At 34.5% G+C, this 22,365-nt stretch overlaps 1 protein-coding gene across 1 annotated transcript; it reads left to right on the top strand.

Moving 5' to 3' along the window:
- LOC149089688 (protein NipSnap-like) lies at positions 1–21,251 on the top strand. Its single transcript, XM_089237416.1, has 9 exons — positions 1–109; positions 1,167–1,309; positions 2,837–2,882; positions 4,308–4,399; positions 6,610–6,821; positions 9,284–9,315; positions 11,640–11,728; positions 15,837–15,920; positions 17,200–21,251. Exons 1-9 carry the CDS (start codon positions 18–20, stop codon positions 17,262–17,264), a joined length of 855 nt encoding a protein of 284 aa, XP_089093542.1. The 5' UTR covers positions 1–17; the 3' UTR covers positions 17,265–21,251.
- The last annotated feature ends 1,114 nt before the right edge of the window (positions 21,252–22,365 follow it).

Here is a 22,365-nt window from a genome sequence, read left to right as displayed (position 1 = left end):
ACGTTTGTTCGTGACAGATGGTTTTGACGAAAGACATGGCTCGTCTTGTTTACAGTGTTGGGTTGCATCCCGTTTTCAAAAATAGCTTTTTAGCGCCAATTAGCAAGAGGTAATTAATGGGTTCGTGACGCTCTGAATTTTCGACGTTGTCTCGTTGTATTAAAAAAATTATTATGAAAATGAACGCTGTTGTTTGATGCCGTCTTTATTCGTGGCTTTGAATTTTGACATATCCGCCTCGGTGTTTTCGTTAGAGGTCATTGAGGTTGAGACAGAGGCGTATTTACGGGAAAAGGTGGGGGGGCGTTGCTAAGCGGGCTATAGCCCAAAGCGGTAAGTTCGAAGGGGCGGCTAAGAAAATTTGTATAGTGGGAGAAGGGCGGTAAAATATGTAAAGCTCACCCAGTGCTGTCTTAACGCATGGGCCTCGCGCGGTTCAAGAGAATACGGGTCCACAGAAAAATCACGGCCCGGGAGCCCATGATGCCCTTAAGACGGCCGATCCCACCACTTACCCAGAGAACCCATAGGATCCTATGTTATATTTGTAGCTTTTACCGCCCCCCGGGACAATTTCATCACCCACTAGGGGAAGATATTGCCCACTTTGGGAAATACTGACCTAGAGCAGTGATTCCCAGCGTGGGTGTTAACACCCATGGAATGTTCCAGGGGGGGGGCGGTAGAAGCTACTGGTATAACATAGGATCCTATGGGTTAGATTGCGGTGGGAGGAAAAAAATTCTCTGAAGAGAGGGGGGCGATGGGAGAATAAGGTTGGGAAACACTGACCTAGAGGATGAAAGACCAAGTCAATGAGCAACAAAATGAGTGACCTAAAGAGAATGAATATGAGCATGCAACTAACCAAAAGAAAGACAGAGCAGGGGATCAGGTTATGTGTGAATGAGCAACCAAAAAGAGGCATGTGGCTGACCAAAAAATGTGCAAACGTGAATGACCAAAATATAAACCTAGATGTATTTAGGGTGGGGGGGGGGGGCAAATTCGAGGAATGAAGATGGTCAAGAAAATTAGACGAATGTGGGAAGGGCAAAAAAATTTGTGTAGCCCATATGCGGCAAAACTATGAATCTGCCTTTAAGGTTGAGACCAAGTAATGTATTTATTGACCGTAATGGACTAATCTCTCTCTCTAATTTCAGGTGTGTGGTTGTGACCGCATGTAATTATTCGAATAGCAATGAGAGCTGGTTCAGCAAGCTGTTGATGGTCCGAAAGATAGAGCCCGGCCATGACTCACATTCTCGCCTCCTATCAACCACTGATGTAGTATACGAGCTGCAATGTGAGAGCAAAATCATTAATGTCTTTACTCTCTATGAAATATGTAAACAATTGATATGCATTTACATGCAATGAAATTTCATAGAGTAAATTGTTCTCCACACACACACACAGTGACCTCAGAAGTGTTATGCAGCTTGACTTGAGTTATGTTATGATAAATGCGGTTATTATACATGATAGCAAGTTATGCATATACCAATCATCTTGGTAAGTTTGATAAATTTATTACTTCCACCAGGAATTACACATCATACCCAAACGGCATTGGTAAATTTAATAAGTAAAAAAAAACTGTTTGCCAGTGATTATGTATAATACCCAAACATCATATCAGTGGTAAACCACGATAAACTGTACCATATGATATACTATACATTTATTGTATCATTATATCTGGGTACAATCATAAAATTTTTTATCATTATATTGGGGTTTAACTATATTCACATCACACATATTAGACTCATTTGAAATTTTTTTCATACACATCAAATTCACCAATCACACTAGAGTTATGCATAATCACAGATAAATTCCAACTATTTATCAAATTGACCAGTTAATCAATGCTTGGTTATTATGCATGATCTCCAGTAAAGTGATAAATTTATCAAAATTACCAAGACAAAGGTAAGTTCGCATAATAGTCAATTATTATTATGTGCCCATAATTGTAATAAAGGATTTATTATATTTATTGTGTGACATATATACATACATATATGAGTGCTCAAGCACCGATTGTCTCCCCCCCCCCAAATGACAACACTGATGTGCTTATACTCTTGAGCACAAAACATTTCTAAATGGTGTCTCAGGTCTCTTTGGTTAGCTGTCATATCTGTCTCCCTCTGCAATGGCTAAAATTGACAATGGCGATAGATCCCCTGGCCAGTGTACGGTATGAAATGCTAGTTTTAACTTTTGTACTGTCAATACTGTTATTGGATAAACTATCACTAACCACTATAGTATAAGCCAGTAGTTCTCAAACTTGTGTCAGCGCCCTTGCCCTAGTAAACATCTGTGCATGGATTCCACACAATAGTCTAACAAAGAATACAAACAATAGTTTTTAAAACACCAAACCAGCACATATTATTATCGACAGCTCACAGCAATGCCCCAGACAGTGGTTGGCAACACCCCCAAGTAGCCTCATCACACACTTTGGGAACCACTGGTATAATAATCCCTTTCTGGCTATGTTTTGTTTTAGCGAGAAAATGACAATTGTGATAAATTACCAATAAATTGTTTCTCTAGGTAGTCTTCTTCGTTTTGCGTGTTTTAACAGTTCACAAGCTTGTATAGAAGCTTTCAAAGAAGGTTTTCAGTGGGTCTCCCAGCTATTTGTGCATCATTTCCCACACTTCTTTTCCGTAGGGAATCAATGACTTAGTAAAGCATTTTCGATATTCTATAGACAGTTTTTAATTTTAATTTTCACTATTGTGTAGAAAATAGGTAATATATATATATATAACATTAATAAATACAATATCTCTGTATGCTTTTCTTTTAGTTCACGATGTCAAGCCTCAATGTACCGATGAATATCTAGAGAATTAGTAAGTTCTGTAGCTTTTATAATAGGTCAAACAGGGAATGATGAGGTGCAGTTCAAAATTAAGGGGCAATCACTAATGAAATGAAAACAATTGAAATAAATGACAAATTTATAAATGGTTTCAAAAATTTACATGGTTACTTTATTTTTCTACATAATCACCATGTCATTCCAAACACTTTTGTTATCGTGAAACAAGTTTCTTCAGACCTGCATAAAATTCCGCTGCCTGGGATTTCAGGCAGTTTTGCACTGCGATTTTCAATTCCTCACTTTTCTCAAAATGTGTACATGCTAGCCAGTTTTTGTGATGTCGGAAGAGATGGTAGTCACTGGGGGCGAGATCAGAATAAGGCAGATGATCAAAAAATCTCCCATCGGAAGAGTTTTTAATTGTTTCCGTAGTTCGTGCAGTCGTGCATTATCAGGAAGGAGAACAATTCTTGAGCTTAGGATTCCCTATCATCTGTTTTGAATGCCACAGCACAGTTTAGAAAGTGTTTCACAATAGACTTATGATGTAATGGTTGTTCTAGGTTTCAGAAAATCAATCAAAAGCACACCCTTTTGGTTCCAGAATACAGTTGCCATGGAGACTTTTCCTTTGAGACTGGATTTGTTTGAATTTTTTTCAGTTTAGGTGAACCGGAATGACGCCACACTGCATGGATTGTTTTTTCGTCTCAGCATTGACGTATGAAATCCGCATTTCATCACCAGTGATGATATGGAAACATAATGCTGCTCAAATTCACCGTCAATTGTGTGAATTTGAGCAGCATTTTGTCCTCTTGCGTTTAGAAATCTAATCGCTGATCAAATTTCACCACTAGAGGGGTTTGTTATTACCGCACTGATTTTAACACAGTCTTGCGAAGACAAACAACAATCAAATGTCTGCAATATGGCGGTTACATTCCCAACAAACCAAGTAATGCTGCTATGCATTACGCGAACCAATCGGTATTGCCATTCGTTTTTTTATACGTGATTGCCTTTAATTTTGAACCGCGCCTCATATGATAATGAAGTGACACTTCCAAACATTGGCCAATAACTAGAATGAAGAAATGTGGCTGTTGTTGGGAAGTTATCATTGTTGAGTTATTCAGTGTTTCTGAAAAATTATTTTCAAAAATTATATTAATTTTTTTATTGCACATATCCTACAATTATAACAATCAATTAATATAATTATAACTATAATTATAAAAAATGCTCCTGGGCAAATACCCATGTGGAAATCGGTCCCTGGACATAGGTGCTAATGCTTCTGATTTGACCGGAAGCTTTCTGATTTTTCAGCCTTATCAGAATCTTCCAGTTGGAAAACCAAATTATTCCAAATTTTGGTATCTTTATATGCATTCAGAAATTATATTTGGATAACGAGGTGATTAATGCACAGGTTTGAATTCTCTTGCAGTCAAAATTGGGTTCAAGTTGCTCAAGGTAAATCAGAAGGCACAGAACTTGTAGGAAGTTGGAGAGTAGAGATCGGTGATCAAGATCAGTATAGTGAGTTTTTTTTACCCTAAATGAAGTGTATATTATGTTTCAGAATTATATGAGGAATTTGATTATTACATCATTTTATGTATTTTTTTGTCATTTTCCTCATCGCTGCAATGTTTATATAACAAGTAATAAATTTTAAATAAGACATGGGAGTGGGGCATATATTTGGGTGGCGAAACCAAGCTTTTTGAAGTACAATTAGACCAGACCTGTTTAGCACAAGAACGATGAGAATTTCGAACTACCTAGAAAGATGGTAGCTGTCATTTTGACTACAATGGGGAAATTTAACATAAATTATTTTTCTTTACCAGAATTTTTAAAACTGCATATATTCATTTTCTCTGCCATGTTTAAAGCCCTTCTTCATTCACTATTTCTTCTGGAATTTGGGGCGAAATGGCTTGTTTTATGATAAACACTTATCTTTTGTTTTAATATCTCAATATATGGGTTTTGGTTGTAATTCTTTGAGCACTTGTAATCCGTTGCTTGATTTTCACTTGATAGTACACTGATTTGAAATATAATACTGTTGACAAATTTGTGAAGAGATTGCATGTGTTGAATGAAATTCACATGAATAGCCACTAAACACTGAGCATAGTAAAATATATATATGTAAGACATGGGCGAATCTAGAGCTTGCTGTTGGGAGGGGTGATTTTTTACACTGTAATAAGGTGACCATGCATCCCATATTTTCTGCAACAGTCACGATTTTTTCTCTGTTCTGACTTTTTTTCAAAAAAATGCCCTGGTGTTTTTATATTTTTTTTGGTTAAAGTTTCTTGAATTTGTTATTTAACCAAAAAAATTCATACAAATAATTTTCAATGGATTTATTAAATGCAATATAATCATATATTTAAATTTCTCTTGGGGGGTACCCCCCCCCCCCCACAGATCTGTGCCTGGTACGACAGTTTTTTGATGGCAATCACATTGTGCACTGAATAAATTTAATTTGTTGAAAACAACCTCTGCGCTCATTAGTAGAGAACTTAAATTTTATCATTTCTGGCAGTCCTCATTTAGAAGGTTTTGGTTTATATATTGCTCTAGTGTGAGATATCACTAGTTCATCAAGTCCAATCGTTTGGCAAGTCAGTATGTGTAAAATTTTTGGGCATATTGCAAAACACTCGTAAGCCGAGTTACTCGTAATCCAAATTTCCCTGTATTTTTTTCTTCATTCTATGCAAAATTTTCAAATCCCATAAATTCCGATCTTTCATTATTAAAATGAAATTTACATGAAACTATGATACAAGAATTTGGATTCATGTGGTGCCTTTGTCCCAGCATTAAGTTAAGTTGAATTGCAAATCATCACAACTCACTGCATCCCTTGCTAGCCTCAAACTCTGTGGATCATCACAAGATAGCACATGAACAACTTAGTGCAGTAGAGTCTCGATAATTTTAATATATTTTATCCTTCTCTCACATTTCTTTACAAGTATGCAATGTGCATTGGTAACAGGATGTATCATTTTTACTACCAAGCTGTTGATAGTAACTATATATAACTTAACTTTTTTTTTAAACCCCCCCTTGCACCATGAATGACGTATCTGAGTACTGCATAGTATTTGGTTAAAAAAATGTTAAGTTATATTAGTCTCCAAAAACCCAATTACAAATGTGTTGTCCTGTCTCTCTTGATTCCAACAAAAAACAATTCCAAATGCAATATTCGCTGAGATACTTGAATTCGAAAAATGGAGGAAGGTCGAGAAAAACAGCGTTAAATGTGGGTAAAACAGTTTTCCCACATTTAACAAAGTAAGTAAGTAACTGATGATATTGAAAGCACTCAAAAAATAAAAACATCTGATCTTTCTGCTTTCAAATCATGCATAATCGTAGAAAAAAAAGCAAACCACAGTTGTTCATCAGAACATTTCCTTTTTACAAATAATATTAATCTGAATGCCAACAAAGCATGAAAATGCTTCAAGTATCCCAAAAAATGTATGTGCTCGTGTACTCCTTGGGGCAGGTGTCTGTGTATGGCTGTCTTTAATATTGTATCATTACTGACACTGAACTTTTTTTTCATTATTACCCATTATTTTTTTGTGTACCCCTCTGAATGACCTATAGCATACTACACGTTTTAAATTGCTTATTTAAATAAATTTCTACTAGTGAAATACACTAAAAATGATTAACTCCACTCATTTTTCTTTTGTCTGTATATATAGTGCATATCTGGAGGTTTAAACACGGTTACACACACGCATCTGATTTTCAGGACATTTGTCATAAGGACAGGGACCTGCAATCCCTATCGAACGATCGATTAAAGCTGTTGCGATTTAGAGAAAACCAATTCATGCTTCCTTTTAGCTTTTGGGGCCATCCAGAACCTAGGAATGAAAATAAAATGTATGAGATGAGATCTTATGTTTTGAAAGTAAGTGGAGCTTTTTTACCTCTGATTTCTTGTCAGGACGAATATTCTTGCCTGCTCTTATTACTGTTTCATTCAGTTTCTTTTAAGTGTTGGATGATTAAAGAATAATAAAGAAAAGATAATGTTTTACAGTTATGTTGGCTAAGCATCACACATAGGTGCCTATGCTTCCATTTCATCTAGAATCCTTCCATTTTTGTAATATTAAAATCTTCCAATCTGAAACCAGATTCTTCCAAATTTTTTTGTACCTTCATAGAAAAATACTCAGGAGTTCCGTTTATGTGAGAGCCAGGTTGCAGAAGAATGGGAGGGGGTGAACATAAACCTGCTTGACTACTTTTTACTTCTCAGGGGAGAGGAAAAAAGAAGGGGGAGAGATTTACACCAGCTTACTTGGGATTTTGGGTAAAAATTTTCTTAACCCTTTCACATAATCTTGTATTTTTTTCCCCTGTTCTAAGTGAAGAATACCAGGATTTTTATTTTCCATGCAAACCGGGCTAAATTGTGCTTTGCAAAACTAAAAAAATCCCTCAGTCCTTGCAATCCTAGACTGACCATGTTCCATTGAGAAAAATACTGTAAATTTGGATTGCAAATATGGAAAATTGGCAATTGTGGTCAAACATGATGCCAAAAGTAAGCAAAGTTATCAATTACTGCCAAAATTGCAGATGGCAGGAATCAAAGCTCTTCTATAAATCAGGAAACAGTATATTAAAATGAATTCTATGAGAAAAAAACCCTTTAACATAGCAAATATGTGAGATACAACATATTTGTAGTTATCGTAACATAATTTATAAGTTGGCAAAATACTTTTAGTACTTGATTTCAGGGAAGATCAAAAATTCAAATAGGCTTCATAAAAAAAATGGGAGTTCATGAAAACAAAAGTTGGGTGCCAAAATTACAAGAAAATAGTGCAATGACCCTGAAAACAGATCATATGTGGTCATTGTACGCATTCTTCCAAAAAAAATCACAACTTTCCCTTTTTACTTGTGTGACATGTTTCCTTTGGTAACAAAATATTTTATCTCATGAATGACTACAGACTTTACAACTCTGGGAAATGGCACCTATGATCTACAGATCTTGCACCTTTGTAAATCTTATATATGTCATATCACAATAAAATTGTTGTATATGCAAGAGACAAAACGTAAGGCTCTACAGATGTGTGTCAAATAAAACTGATTATTGAAACAAACTGATCAAACTTTATGTGAATAGAAAATCAAGTCAAAAATTTCTCAATGACTCATTACTGGGCCGAGTTTTACAGAGCACTGGTTGGCTGGAATTGATTTTCTATTGTTTTACAAAAATTTAGTGACGGGACAAAGAAGGGAGGAGAAGCTTTTTTCATAACTAAACAACCAGGATTATGTCCAGCTGAAATTTGGGTTCTGTTTTCCGGATCCTTTGCACAATGCAAATTAACGAAAACCATGAATTTGAAATTTCATCTCTTTTATGCATTGAAGGACGGGACTCGCCGTGCTTCCTATCTCAGAGAGAAATCGAAGCATTCCTGTAGAATGAGTGTATCCGTTTGTTATTTGTGTGAAAATAAACAGCATTTCTTTGCTGTTTGTTATTTCTTTTATACAAAATTAATTGATTATTTTGCTTCCTGAAATTTACTTTTCACAAAATTGTAGGTCATTTTCACAAGAAGTAGAGCCCTATAAAAAAATAAAGTTTACTGCCGAACATTTTTCCAGTCAGCCGAGGGCTTGTTGCAGAACAATGCAAAAGATGCCGCTTTGAGGTTGACAAACCAAAAACAAAAATTAGGCAACAACTAAATTTTTTTAGAGCCAAGAATAGTTTTTCCTAGAAAACTATCTAAATATTTTTTTTTTAACTTTTCTGAAACTTGGTGGCCCCTTTACATATTGTTAAATATACTAACGTTGATTTCAAAAACTTTGTGGTATCCTGACTCCAATTTAGCAGTCGTATGTAGAATATTTTACTCATCATCGCAACCTGGACCCTTCGATTTCTCGACCCTGGCTTTGCACCTCATAAACATTCCTCTGAGAAATTTCTAACAAATTGGTACATGCCGGAACAAAAGTTCTTAAGAGTATGCATGGTACCAATACATTTGTTGTCAGTTTTCTGTGTTTCATTTTAGTGGAGCTGCCATCTGTCTCCCATATTTTAAAGTGAAAATGGCAGATGCGTCAATTTTTTGTGTTACTTAAGTATCATGTTAATGGTCTATCTGCTCTCTGCAGAGAGACTTTTCGAATGGAATATCAGTTTGCATGTGCACCAGTGAAGTTAGGGAACTGACATGTCAAATGCTGAGGTAGATCTGTTTTGAAAAGTAGACAATGCATATAAAATCAGCCAATTTAAAAATTAGTGTTGTTAGATTTTGTTCTTCTGTTTTTCAAATCAAAATAATACTTAATGAAGTTTTTATTTCCCCCTTTATCTAGCCTGGTACCATGATTGAATGGGGAAATAATTGGTGAGTATTTTGTTATTTTCACTATAGTGGACTTATTCTGCACCTCTGATACTGTTTTTTTTTTTTTCTGAATGTTTTCCTGTATACTAATAACTAGGGATGGGATGAATAGTGATTTGGCAGAAGATGCAATATTTTGGCCGAATACCAGTTTTCTTGAAATTCATGACAATTATAAATAAAATTGGTATTTTTTAATTGAAAATAAAATTATTTGGTAATTTCAAATGATTGATATTTTGAATTTTAATTATACAATTTAGTATTTACTAAACTTTTAATTGAAAGATTTTTATTCCCATGATACAATCAAGTTTGACAATGATATATTGTATTTTAACATTACTTACAGAATCAATTTTTTTCCCAACACTTGTTACAATATTACATCTAATCAAAAGAAAATGCCAACCCTTATTTAATAGTAATGCATCATATAATTTAGGACTTATTTTCTTGTTTTTCCTCTTTAAATGTTCTTTACCCCTTTTGCCTCTTTCAGTAGATTAATGTGTTTCTTGTTTAGGTATATCTTTCAGTTAATGAACTTGTGTAATTCATGCTGAATTTCACATTGTAAGATTCTATTTTCAGTTTCAAGTTTTCCTTATCCTAGAAATTCTCCCTGCCATAATCTCTTTCACAGAAAGGGATACACACTACACAATAAAATATGATTAGTAAATTAGTTTTATGAGAAAAAAAAATTCTAATATAATTTTTTTTAATTATTTCATTGCACTTAAACTTACACAGATATTTGGCCAAACTGAATATTCTGCAAAAGGGCCAAATAATGAATAGCAACCGAATATTTGTCCTATCTCTAGTGATAAGTTGACTATCAAATACAATTCATTCCTTTCACATTCATTACCCAAAACAGGATTTTCCATAGGTTTCAATGAAAAATTGTTTGATTATTTTTAGATACTGTCCACAATCTCAAGATTTTATAAAATTCTAAAGCACTATCAACAGAATAGAAGCTGACCAAAGCCAAAATAATTTCATAATCAGTTGAAATAGAATTTAAAGGAAGATGAAAAACTGAAGCTCTTTCAATTATCTATACAACCCAGTCAACTTTTTGGGTGTCTCCCTTTATGTGATGAGGTCAACTCATTTACTCATCTCGTATATGCAGATGATGGAGCGCAAATCTTCTAGAATGTCCAGTTTGATGCAGAGAGTTACCAATTATACTGAAAATTTTTAAGTATTTTTTAACATAAATTTTCTCTCTGCTTGATCATTTGGTTGACATAAAATGGCTCAAATGCTCCTTCCTCACAGAGAACCAGAGGTGTATCTAAAAAGCGATTCCAAGGTGAGGGGCATAAGCTTAGTGATATAAATGAATGCCAGGCCTAGGCCACCAAACTTATCCCTTTGCTGAGATCTCTTCCAGCACAGCTTCGTGGCACAGTCTGTAACAAAGTTTGTACTTAATAGTCTGAGTGTGTATCTAATGTCATGTATGATTTTTCAGTTCTTCCATCTATATTTCAAATTGTGAGTGAAATGTAATGATTGAATATTTGTACCATTGTAAGCCTGGCTCTCTGTGGCAAGACTTCTAACAGGGAGATATGCTCGCATTCATGCCTTAAAGGTGGGAACCACAGAAAACCAACTTCAAGGGCCTCAAGTGACAGTAATTCTGATGATGGTTCGCGCACAAAAAAGTTCAGCCAAAAACAGTTGTATTATAGAGATAGTCAGCTTTTCTTCAGCTCGATACATCAAGGAAACTGATACTTTCTGGATTTTATGTCAATGGGAACTCGGAAAGAAAAGTCACCTGGTCTCCGCCCGTGCTTGTATTTCTACTGTCCCTCCTGGGAGCCGTTTACTGAAGTTAAGAGAAGGCTACTAGTGCCTCTACTTCAGCTCTTCGCGCCACAATGCATGAAATAAAGAAGGCAGGGTCGTGTCTCTGGTGGTGCAGATGGTATCATGCTTACCCGGAATGCAATAGGGCCTGAGTCCTGGCAGAAACCAAGTGACTTTTCTTTTCAAGTTCACCTCAGCATAAAATCCAGAAAATGTTTCCTTGACTTGTATTATGTTAGCACTTACATCCATATCAACTAAAATATTTGCTATCAAATGTTGAAAACCATGAAAAAAAAATCTTTGTTAGCCAAAAAATTCATTTTTGGCTAAAAATCATTCATTTCAAAAAAGTCAAAGCATATATATATTACTGTACAGTCATTACATGTTCATATCATTATAACAGTGATATATATATATTTTTTTATACATATTGTTATAATATTACGGAATTGCATTTGAATTTTTTTTTTTCATTCTTTCAGGGCCAGAGCTGTAGGATTCAGAAAAGATACTGCAGTAGCTGGTTTCTTCTCACAAATAGGCCAGCTGTACATGGTACACCATTTGTGGGGTAATATCATTGTTTTTGTTTTGCTGTTTTTTTCTTCTCTGCCAAGATGAATTTTCAACTTCAAGTGAATTTTTTCTATGTTTATTTTGTTTTTGTTCAATCTAATTTCCTTACAATGTCATACACATTGTCAAGTACATAGTCTCGCAATGCCCGTTATTTTTTGAAACATGATTCATATTTTTAGGATTTATTAAAGCCATTTTATTGTATGTTTCTGTTGTTTTTTGTTTTTTTTTTCTCAACAAGTATCATGGAGCTTATGTTTTTAAAAGTGAAATTTTATAGCTAACAATACTTGCTCTTACAACTCATAAAATAATTTTTTCCAAACACTTTTTTTTTTGTGGAGAGTGTCAGATGAAATGCATTGATATCTATTCAATGATCGATATTTTATTACCATAATTTTATTAGATATTTGATGCCTTGCATATAAGATTTTCATACTCGTAAAGAGTTGGTTGTCTCTAGGACTCAAATTTATGACCTAAAACACATGAAAAGATTACCTTAAAATTTTCCCATTATTTCGTTTCTTCTTTTTCAGTTATTTCTTCTTATCTTTAAGTTGAAAAATGAACATAAAATAGATCAATTTACCATTTTAATTAAAATTCTCTCACCAGATTAAATGAAAACCATGCCTACATTATACGCAATAACTGTTTTTTGGTAGTTCTAGAATCGCACTGAATTTTATGTGATGTAGTTTCATGTTTAAAAAACTGTTATTTAATTTTTTCCAAGAAATATTTAAGCAAACTACTTTGCAATGTGTTTGTTTTTTTTTTTTTAATTCGATAAAATTCCCCCAGATGAAGCAATATTTGAAAAAGGCTTGTCATAAAGCAGACGTTTAGTTTCTGTAATCTCGTTGATTGTTTCTCAAGCTGAATTGTAATGTTGCTGTGCATTCAATCGGTTTTTGTGCTGGAACTTTTAACACATTTAACAAAACAAAATACAGTGGTACCAGTAATGCTTCTTCTTTTACACAGAGCACAACTCCGGTGTACCGTAGTTGAGCAATTCACTGCCATTTTATCCGCTTTCAGATGCGAGTTAAGCCAAAAGTGTATGTATGTTCTTTTCCTGATACTCGATATACCCAACCATCTGCATGCATATGAAGTTAGTGCTGCCATTTGTGTTTCAAATTGTGAGTGAAGTGTAATGTTTGAATATTTGTACAGTTTGTAGGCAGGTCTGAAACTAGAGGAAAGCGTGGAGGGCAAGCGCTGGACCAGGAAGGGCGCCAAGTTTGCTTTTTGTTCATTTGGGCCGATTGTGTCAATTTTTGTTTTTGGTTGTGGCCATAGTTGTAAGATCTGTTGCAAGATTTTTCAATGAGAAGATCAACTTATATATGCCCGAAGCTAGAAAACAACAAAAAATCAACTTCAGCCAGCCACCAGTAGGATTCAAACCCAGGTCCTCATGATGCAAATCTCTCATGATGCTCACATGACTACACAGTAGCTACCATCAGTGATGAAAATATTCTCCCTAAAGCCCAGAAAAAAATTTTTGAACTTACTCTGAACATTAACTTCATCAGGCAGTACCAGAATTGAAGAAAGAGGCAAGAGCCAAAGAGGGGCAACTACCAAACTTGTGGGAATGGCAATTCTAAGGAAGAAACAAATTCAAAAAAATTCTTTGGAATTTTAGTGACGAAGTGGTGGCAAAACGAAGTCTGCCCCTCTCCTGATGTAAATCTCTGTGTTTGGGCATGATGAAAATGCATTGAATGTGAAGTTTTTGAGTGTCTAAATGAACAAGATCTTTCACAGGTGCTTGGCGTGCCATTCAGAAACATATCAAAAGGATCCTCCAAAAATAAAAAAAGTAGCCACTCTGGGAAATGCAATGCTTTTTCTGAAAAATAAAAAGACAAGAATTCATTGTAAGTGCCTATAGATCAAAATGGCCAAAACGTATGACTGATTGCTTGGAAAATTCCTAAAATATGACAGATGGCTAAAAAATGCACATAATATGACTTGCCCTAGTTATCAGTCATAAATATGCGTTAGGATCACACACTCACAATGCACCTTCAAGCTGGTATCATTCTTTAAGGCCCGTTTATACGAGGCAAGCGCTTTAGTGGGCAACTTAATTTTATATGACATGAATGTCGCTCTCCACTTGTTGATACAAGATATACAGAAGACTGGATGTTGTGAAGATATTTATTATTTCAGATGTTAATTTTTTAAGGAAGGAAAAAACTCTTCTCTGCCTCTACCGGGAGTCGAACCTGGGTCCCTCGATTGCCGGACGAGTGCTCTGACCACTAAGCTACAGAGGAGATAGAGATTTTCCTTCGCTAGAGCTGAACGGAACCGTGCAATGGACGGTGAAACCGATCAGCTAATAGCTCATGGACGACGAGCCACCAGATGGCTATATATATGACATGAATGTCGCTCTCCACTTGTTGATACAAGATATACAGAAGACTGGAAATAATAAATATCTTCACAACATACAGTCTTCTGTATATCTTGTAACTTAATTTTAACTTACCGATTCTTCTTGAAACTGTCCACACGATGAATGGCAAGTAAGCGCTCATTGGATAATTTTTATGGAGGTGAGCGCAGTTAACGCATGCGCGCTTCAGTCTACTCAAATCCACGGAGAGAGACAGACGCACAAAGCGCGGGAGTATAATAGTAATAATTTTTTATTTATCTGGCATTCAGAGAGGTGCTTTTTTTAAAGCTCATAGCTTTCGTAACGATGGATGAAGATGATCAGGTAGAACTTAAGAATACTGTGGTCAGAGCCACATTATATGATATTTTTTTAAAGAATATAAATTTATTCACTTAAATAAATTTATTCAATAAAAAAGGGGAAACTTTTTTCTCACTTGCACGAGAGCAACACACTGAGCAAGAAGTAGGTCACGCAAGGGAAACAGTTCGCTTGTCCCCTTTTTTCGCCTCTGCACCCACGTAAGGGGGGCGAGAGATGACGCCACAGGGGAAAAAAGAATACACAACATATTATAAACTTATGTAAGTCATCGAGAAGAAATATAAGATTGCTCTATTTCTCGTCCAAGTTGTAAATATCGATTATATGATATTTTAATCGAAGTTGAAGAGGAGATAAATTATTAATTATGGTAGCCGAAAATACTGGAGAAGATTCTTGGCATTCGTAGGAAATTCTAAGGGTTAAAAATTAAATAATAAAAATTCATTAAACAAAAATTATTTCCAAATTTTCGAAATCATTAATATTTTTTAATTTAATCTATAGAGATGACATCTTTATGTTAAATATTTGATCATGTATTTTTACAACAGATGGCAGCAAATTCGTTCTGGACGAGAGAAATATTCGAAACCCCCCCTCCAGTTTTTAATATATAAATCTTCCCCACCCGATATATATTTTTGAATCTTCATTTTTTTCCACTCCTGACATCACGCCGACAGAATATTCCATAGCTTTTTCCAACATCGAATAATTTTTAGCTTATTTGTTAAGGTAATTTTCATTTCTATAGTTCAACAAACATTCATAGCGAAGATATTTTTCAACAAACTTGAAGGTTGTGTCCTCTGGCCACTTCACCATCCAATATTTCCGCGGAATTCTAGCGAAACTTCAGGAGACGACGGAGTATGAACAGGTTCACGCTTGAGATCAAAATAAACCCCTCCGTGAGAGAACAAAATGACCCCTCCAGCGCGGCAGGTCATGCCCACTGGCGCATGCGTCTACTTAACCGGAAAAAATAGAACCGTTCTTATCTGACTTACCAACTAAATCACTTGTGCACTTGTCAACTAAAGCCGTGCAAACGACCCTTATCGTCTGCATACATTGTATCGTACTTGGCAACTAAAAATTAAGTTACCAACTAAAGCGCTTGCCTCATGTAAACGGGCCTTTAGAAATATGTATAAGAGGTGCATGTACAGTTAAATACAAGATTCACTTCAATTTTTTTAACGCTTTTGTCTTTCAATCAAAAGTTTTGTATTAGATGCACCCTTTTTTTTAATTCAATAAAAGACGTACATATATATTTGCTTATGCTGTATCAAATTAAATTTATTTACACTGAAGTTTTTATATTTAGGTTACAAAGATTTGCAAGTTCGCAAAGATATGAGGGATGCAGCTTGGAGAAAACCTGGTTGGGATGAATGTGTGGCTCATACAGGTGAGGACAGAAAAGCTTTTTTTTTATTTGAATAAGTACAAAAAACTTGACAAAAATACTTAGCACATTAAAAAAATTTGTTGTAATAGGAGTTATGTTTTTTCAACAATGAAATTTTAAAATTCTGTTTGCAATTTGGGCAGGCTAAACCAGCAGCCCATTTGAGAGTTTAATCTGATTTTATTATTTTGAAGTATGATATAAGTAGACATTTTCCCTTTAGAGCAGTATTCTTCCACCTTTTTTACACCCATGAACCAAAGAAGATAGTTAAACTGTTCTATAAACCAGTGCAAATGGGATAGATAATCATAGACCTAACAGTAATACATACATAGTAATAAATCACAGACCTGTTAATGGCTAAGATAAAAATCAATATAGTATATTATATAGGTATTTTATTTATTAAATCTAAAATTATGTAGTGGGTACATGAATTGTACAAAATGTTTTTCTGAATGGCAGTTAAAAACACTGCTCTAGAGTATTTGATGAGCTAAAGCAGTGTTTCTCAAAGTGTGCATCGCGGCTCCTCTGGGTATTGCCAACTTTTGTCAAGGACGTCACTGCAAGTTGGGATATTGATTTGTCTGCTAATTTATGTTTTGAAGTAATTATTTTATAAGTGAAAATGTCTAATAAACTATTCCTGGGAGCCACAGATAAATGATGAATTGGGCAAGGGAGTCAAGTTTGAAAACCACTGAACTAAAGTAAAGTGTAATATATATATGTATGAAAAATAAGGTTAGGAGAGTTATGAACAATAATTCACATACTCAAAAAATCTCTAACTGCCATTGCAGACAGATATAAATCAAAGTTTCAAGCAGAAACATATTCACTAAAAATGCTTTAACATGCAAGTGAAAATTTACATTTAGAAAGAAATGAGTTATGAGCTTGTAACGCATGAGAAAAAGCTTATTTGACGCACTACAGTTCGGGCACTTCAAACAAGTTACCATGTACTGATTTGTCTTGTGAGCAAAACAACTTTTATTCTACGCATAATAATTTACTGTATAGCATGTTATCAATATTATAGGGATGGAGAACAAATGAAAGTGATTATAATTATTTGAACTGGAAAGATTTGTTTCCAGATATGAGTTCTCTAGACGAGAAACTTTTGGGAATCGGTTCAAATTGTAACTTGGTGCACCAGTTTGTTAATAAGTTTCACGATGCATTCTATTGTTTCAGATTGTAATTTCAAACTATATCACTAACCTACTAATGTGGGTTTTTATTATATTTTTGTATGTATTTGCAGTTCCTTTAATAAGAGAGATGAGGAGTCGATGGTTGAAGCCATTGCCTTTTTCGCCCATTAAGTGAAAAAAAAAGGTTTTTAGGCGCTACATGAAGATTTTTTTTTCTTTCCCACCCACAATTTATAATCATTGTTGTGTGTTTTTTGTTGTTTTTTTGCAAATTTTTTTTGTTGTTATTGCTTTCTTTTTTAGTATCTTTTACCAATTTAGTCATTTTTAGTCAAATTTGTGTTCATTGATTTGTTATTTAGAAAGAAATGAAGCTATAAGTGAGAGAATTTTATTTAGTCCCACCACACCTTTTGTTTCTTTATTCCAGAGTTTGCTGAAGTTATATTGTATATAAGGCTGTTTTTTTTTTTTATTACTTGTGTTTTTTATCATTATTACTGTGATTCCTTTACAAGAAAAGTCTACTATTTTTTTACGTTAATTCAAAAAAAAATTTCTGCAATCGAATCAACAGTGGGAAATGTCAAATAATGGTTTTATATATAATGCTTTCTCTTATATATCACTATGCCATGAATTGGAGATTAACCAGTCATCTGGCCCTTTAATTTTTCTTTTCTTGAAAGTTTGAAGCTAATAAAATATATTTTTCTGATTAAAATTTTTATGAATAAATTGAAACTGACTTCATCTTCTTCTTAACTGTGTTTTTAAATCAACAAAAAAATTATAATTGAAATAATTAGACTGAAACATTGTTACAACAGCATATGCTGTCATAGTTAGATGACTGGTTATGATTTTAAGCGAGTATGTTTTGTGTACTACTACTACTAAACCACACATATACCTTATCCCTCTATGGAATTTCTAATGAATAAGTGCATGTTTGAATGTGGAAGTAGTTTTGTATACTAACTATGAATAGTTATTATCAGTGGATGGTGATGGCAAATTAATCTGGCCTTTTTAGACATCTGCTTGTGAAAAGCGGAGCAGGGACATGTGCATGTCTGATCATAGCTTTCACCCCTTTAACTGAGCAAAAAAAAAATTCCATCTTTGCTTATGAGGAAAGGGTCCAAAAGTGTCATCTTCAAAAAGTTTAAAAAAAATTACCACTAATTCTACTCAATAAAATATGTATAAGAATATCTGGCGGAATTATTATTGGTTATTCGAAATTTTTTTTTTAATATTTTGAATGCCAAGAATGAATTTTAAAAATTTTACAATCTTGAGTGACGTCATTCAAACAACATATGATTACGTACAAAGAAAGAAGGAAAAAACCTGTATCTTGATGAGAAATGCGAGGCAGGGCTCCCACTCGTATTACTTTTCCACCAAATCCTATCGACAAAATTTGTGTAAGATTTTAATTGAGCAGGAAATTATTGATATATTGCCAAATATTACAAATGTTGGAGAATGCAATTAATGATTCTGCCAAAGCAGAAATTGTATCATTTTTAAGCTAATTTGGAAGGGGGGGGGGGGTTTATGTGGACCATTTAATTGATTAATTTTTCATTTGATTAGTTTGAGGGTTCAACAAGTATAGTAGTCATTAAAAACTTCTGTCTGGATGGAAAAATAATTTTGTATTTATTACTTCATGGTCTTGGACAGTAACTTTCATCATTCAAAATTATGGTGCGAATAGGTGAAACAACAGTTCACATTCCAAAGCAGTTGGATACATAGGCCTATTCTAGGTTTGGTGATTCTGATGCTACCCAATAGCATTCAGTTGTCTTCTGTATTTTTAAGGCATAAATAATATTTACAATGCTCAGCAAAGAGCTAAAAATGGAAGTGCTTCATTTGTCAAAAATGATTACACTGGCATTGAACAGTAAAATGTGAACAAAACAGTAAAATTTAAAAAATGATGAACAACACAGTAAAACTATCTGGTTCAGCTTGCCTTATTTACGTCAGATCTTGTAATTTACACATTTTGCATTGTGCTTTTGAAAGTGGTCTCGAAGGTGCGTCATTCTTAAAAAACATACGTCTTCGAAATTTGCTGTGCCTTGTCGAAGAGAGTTGACAAGCTCTTCACTTTGGAAGACTCCAAAAAAGAATGTAATATATATGAGGAGAGACAGCAAAGAATTATCTATGGTTGCTAGTGCACTGTTTTGGCCAAAAATTGGTTTTGTAACCAAGTCATTTGTCATTTTGTTTTGACTTGACTGAAATAATGCTGGGGAAAAAAAAGTTAATTCAAAATTAAAAAAATTATTTTCATTTGAAATTTTTTTTAGGGATTTTTTTCCCATTATGCTATGATTATGTTGTCTAAGGGGTTACCCTTCCCCCATCCTACTTTTTCTCATTTTTTTGAGTGGGAGCCCTGGCTAGAGGAGAAAAGGAGAGCTATAGTGTGGGAAAATAAATTTTTTATAGATCTTGCTAAGGAGCACAAGAGACAATGAGCAGCCACATCATGAAATGAGAAACAAGATAGAGACAGAATGAAAGGACACAGATTAACAAAAACAAACTAACTACACAGAGACATCACAGCAACTGCTCAAAACTGCAGCTGCCAAGTGCTTCACACTGTGGACGTAATGCTAGGAAGCACCTTCTACAACTTGTGTTCCAGGCACTGTTGTATAGTGATTTGTGCTTGTCTAGTTGTGTTCCAACACCCCTAACATATGCATCATGAGTTCTGAAACAACCTGTGTAACTGATATTTTCTATTCATTTGTTGTTAATTGCTCTATAAAGTAGTAGTCATCTTCAAACCAGAGAAGCCTCAAAATAATTGGATGTGCACAAGGTTATGAGGATTTCAAAAAGCTCTCTTGCGAGGATAAACACAAACCTTTTCAAAACAGCAGCAATATGGATAAAAGCCTTCAACAAAAAGCAGTCAATCTGAAGGACTGAAAAATGTCTGCAACTCTCACTGGAGTGAATTGCATGATTTGGGTTCTCTGTCTATCTGGGATTATTCAAGTAGGTATTGACCAGGGTTTGACAAATCGCAAGAAAATCTAAGTGCCAAACGCTTTTCTTTTTCCAGAGAAAAATAAGTAAAAAATAATTAACTTTTCCAGAACGTAGCAATGTTTTGCAAAGAACCTGTCTGACTGAAAATGTTCTGAGGTAAAAAATTCCCAGAATAGTGTTTTCTCAATTTTTCTTAAAATTCCTCCGGATTGTTCTGCAAAGTACGTTGCAATTTTCGGCATATTCTGCTTGAGGGATAGCAACCCTCCTATCATGTTGATAGATATGCTGACATGAATTGCAAAAATTTTGTTTTCCTGACTGTAATTTAGCAACCACATATATAAAATTTTAGGTGCCAATCTCTCCTAAATTTTTAGTCGCCTGGGGTTTGTCAAGCCCTGGTTTTGGCAGTGCGATAATCTAGTCCAAGAACCAAAGTTGTGATAAATCGAATAGGTTAACGACGTAGATTAATGATTAAGATTTTGCAGTGGATTACTATTTTGAAATTCTTATTTGACAACTTTTTTCATATACATCTGTATCTATAGCTATTGAGACAATTTATTACCGTTTCACCCTCAAAGAGGCAGATCTATATGAATGGTGAACAAACTGAAAATATTTATGCTTCTCAAAAAACATAGAAATTTGTTGTTTGGGATAATTTTCGTTTTACATCAATGAATTGGGTGAATCTGAAATTAAATCAATTTTCTTAAACACAAACCTAAAGTTTTCAAGTGCTACAGTATTCTTTTTTTTCTTAGGCTTGTATTATTTTGGTGACAGTATCAGTCCTCAAGAACTGCATTTGAGGGAAATTGGAAGGGAAAAATACACCAAATTCAATAGCAATTAAAATTTTATCTGATCTTATTTTGTGTGTGATGGATAAGAATCTCATTGTCAATGAGCAGTGTTACTTTCTTTTGTGAAAAGGAAACCTGTAATTTCTTAGGATTTAAAACGCATTTAAGAGAATTTTACTGGTAGAACAATTATAATTTCTTGTGCTCCGTGCTGTCTCTTTAATTTCTTCCAATATTTGCAATTCTGTTTTGTCTGCGTTATATGTACACTGTAGTTATGGTGTGTTAATAAATATCTTTTTTTTAAAAATGAATTTCTTATGAGATTTTATTTAAGTGTAATCTCTCTATATATTGACTACGTTGCTAAGTTATAAAGCTTTTAGGATTCATAAAAGAAGCTTGTGCTGAGCTTTAGCCCTTTCTTCAGTTTTACATCAAATTTTCATTAACTATTAAATTATTTCTTCCACAAATTCTTTACTCTTTTCAAGAATTACTTTAATAATTCTGAAATTATTCTTGATATACATATACTCTAATTTTAAAGTTATTTTCAACATTACCGTATAACTACGTATATATATAGTAATACCTACAGCAGAAAGACACGAAGCTCGTGACATCACTGAAGTCGTCCATTTCACCTATAGTCATGTACTATTTGTGAAATAAACTATTTCAGTGACTTCAAAGCTTCGCGCGGAGGCTTTCTACTATTTCGGTTTGCTGGGTGTGATGTGTCAGGTTGCTATAACGAACCTCATTCTCTGGTTATCTGCGATCGTTGCTTTTTTGTAGCGTTCGTCGGCATTTGAGAGGACGTGGGTTCCCATAAAGGCCGTCGAATTTTCTCTCTCCTAAATATATCTTCGCAGCAACCAGCAGTTGAAAACGAAGAATGGCATCCTCCAATAGGTATCAGCATTTTAGCCCCAGTCCGACCTTGTGTGTAGGAGCACCTCAAACTCCAAGGAAAATTACACGTTTCCTAGTGTACCATATATACCGAGATATTCCAGAAAACTGAACGGTGTAAATTAACGGAGATCGCCACTGCACCGGAAGTGCACGTGCGATTCTTTCGTAAATTAACTATGACGCAAAAAAACCTGACAATAGGGCCCGATTCTGCCGTCTTAACGCATGGGCTCAACTGTCAACTGGACTGTGCCAACACCACACTAGAAAAATATTTAGTGTGGTGTTGACTGTGCCCGGTTGCCTCAGAGAAACGAGTAGTTATAGTTGAAATTTTTGAAAATTTTCAAGGTATGGTTTCAGAAAAATTACTTATCCATGATCCTCGGGCCCGATACAAAAAGTAATAGCGGGGACAATAGCTAGGTTCATTTTTTACAAAATTAAGTCGTGAGCCACATTAGATGACTCCGAGGCCACATTCGCAAAAATGAGAAAAATTTTTCC

Source organism: Pholcus phalangioides, unplaced genomic scaffold (genome assembly GCF_987345545.1).
Source record: "Pholcus phalangioides strain wild (caught in Gottingen) unplaced genomic scaffold, Ppha-v1.0 ptg000001l_1, whole genome shotgun sequence".
Taxonomy (NCBI): Eukaryota; Metazoa; Arthropoda; class Arachnida; order Araneae; family Pholcidae; genus Pholcus; species Pholcus phalangioides.
The sequence above is the reverse complement of the archived record's forward strand: the minus strand, read 5'-3'. Positions and strand labels throughout refer to the sequence as shown.